Consider the following 1,568-nt stretch of genomic DNA (forward strand, 5'->3'; position numbering starts at 1 on the left):
TAACAAACGAATTACGCAAAGGGTGGCAAAAAATGGGCTTTATTTTTTTAACAATTTTAAAGACTTCTTTACATCAAAATTACTAAAAGGTAGTTATAGCAAATGTTTATACCATTGCATGGTGGGATCAATAAGCATTGGAAGGGTGAAAGAAACAAGGTCATAATCTTTAAAATAAAATGTGGGTTTATCTTGCGGTTGGCTATAATTTCAAATTTACATTACAATTGGTAAAACTGGATGTGCGTAGACTGTAAATATAAACACAAAACATACGTAAATTGAGGTTATAACAAATAATTGAAAGTGTTTAGTAAATAGAACAACATTCCTTTAAAGCACGAGTTATTCAAGACGATGACTGAAGAAGGCGTAAAAAGGTCTGAAGAAATCCTGAAAGGTTTCCAAATGTAAGTATAAAAGTTTTATTAAACATTTGTATAGAAAATAGAAAAGTTGTAATCTGTGTAATTTGCAGAAACTGGACTTGTCTGAAAGACTTGGATGGTGGTAAAATATTTTGGCAGGAAACAAAGGATATTAGTTTACCCGATATTGAACATGAAGCAAAGGTTCCAAAGAACATCCTGAAATGCAGGGCACTTTCGAGGGAGTTTAGCTTTAGCTCGAAGGAAGCAATAGAGAAATTTAGATTAGAACAGGTAAAATATCAACTTCACATAACTGTAGATTAATCGACAACTTAACAGGATGTTAATATCTAGTGAAGACAGTAGATAACACTAGTAACACAAACATACACTTTATAATTTATAAAAGCAACCATAGTTACATGTTTATTACAAAATAATTACATATTTATTATATTAGTAGCCATATAATTGAAAATTTCCTTTTTTACAGAAAGTAACATTTAAAGGTAGATGTCTAGAGGAATGGTACTTCGATTTTGGGTACGTTATGCCAGAATCCAATAACACTTGGCAATCCGTGATGCAAGCAGCTCCAGAATCCGAAATGATGCCAGCATCCATACTAAAGTAACACCTGCCAAAAAAAAGACAAACAAAACAATTTAACTAAAGTGAATTTCTTTTATTTCCAGCGGCAACATAGTCATCGAAACCAAATTCTTCGACGACGATCACCTCATAACCACCTCCAAAGTCCGACTATTCTACGTGTAACATTCACGCAGCAATCATTAATGGGACCATAAACTTTTGTTTTGTAAATATTTATTTAACTAATTTTAACAATAAAAACAATTATCATTAATCTCTTGTTTTCAATTAATATTCGACCAATCAAAATATGTTTTTTTTGGAGTGGACAAACCAATCAAAACTGTTTACGGCCTTAATCCATACAAGGGATGAGCGCCATCTATCAGATCCATTTCCCGGCTGAACACGCTTGGGATGACCCACCCTCCTGATTAGTTCACATCAAACTGTTGTGTGCAATAGGTTGCAGTGTATCTTCATCATAACTCCTCATCGTATCATTTCATCTTAAACACGTTCGTTTAGCCTCAGCGCAGCTCCAATTAGACCGAATTATTTCGTTGCCAATCTAAATTTAAGGGATTATTTACTTCGTAAGGT

At 33.4% G+C, this 1,568-nt stretch overlaps 1 protein-coding gene across 2 annotated transcripts; it reads left to right on the top strand.

The window, feature by feature from the left end:
• The first annotated feature begins 234 nt into the window (after nt 1-234).
• Nucleotides 235-1,239, top strand: LOC108564138 (retinal rod rhodopsin-sensitive cGMP 3',5'-cyclic phosphodiesterase subunit delta). 2 transcript variants are annotated; one of them, XM_017923073.1, is made up of 5 exons: nt 235-253; nt 340-410; nt 479-662; nt 865-1,001; nt 1,067-1,239. In XM_017923073.1, the coding sequence occupies exons 2-5, from the start codon at nt 358-360 to the stop codon at nt 1,146-1,148; spliced, it is 456 nt and encodes a 151-aa protein (XP_017778562.1). In that variant the 5' UTR covers nt 235-253; nt 340-357; the 3' UTR covers nt 1,149-1,239. The 2 variants fall into 2 exon arrangements, with proteins under 2 accessions (XP_017778562.1, XP_017778561.1); XM_017923072.1 differs by lacking the exon at nt 235-253 and having other exon boundaries at nt 260-410.
• Nucleotides 1,240-1,568: the final 329 nt, after the last annotated feature.

This window comes from Nicrophorus vespilloides, unplaced genomic scaffold (genome assembly GCF_001412225.1).
Source record: "Nicrophorus vespilloides isolate i.1.1-1 unplaced genomic scaffold, Nicve_v1.0, whole genome shotgun sequence".
Classification (NCBI taxonomy): domain Eukaryota; kingdom Metazoa; phylum Arthropoda; class Insecta; order Coleoptera; family Silphidae; genus Nicrophorus; species Nicrophorus vespilloides.

Bases quoted from the DNA above. Each gene is read 5' to 3' on its own strand.
- LOC108564138 (XM_017923073.1), top strand. From the start codon at position 358: ATGACTGAAGAAGGCGTAAAAAGGTCTGAAGAAATCCTGAAAGGTTTC. The intron at 411-478 runs GTAAGTATAAAA...TGTAATTTGCAG, and splicing joins ATCCTGAAAGGTTTCCAAAT to AAACTGGACTTGTCTGAAAG. The intron at 663-864 runs GTAAAATATCAA...CCTTTTTTACAG, and splicing joins AGAAATTTAGATTAGAACAG to AAAGTAACATTTAAAGGTAG.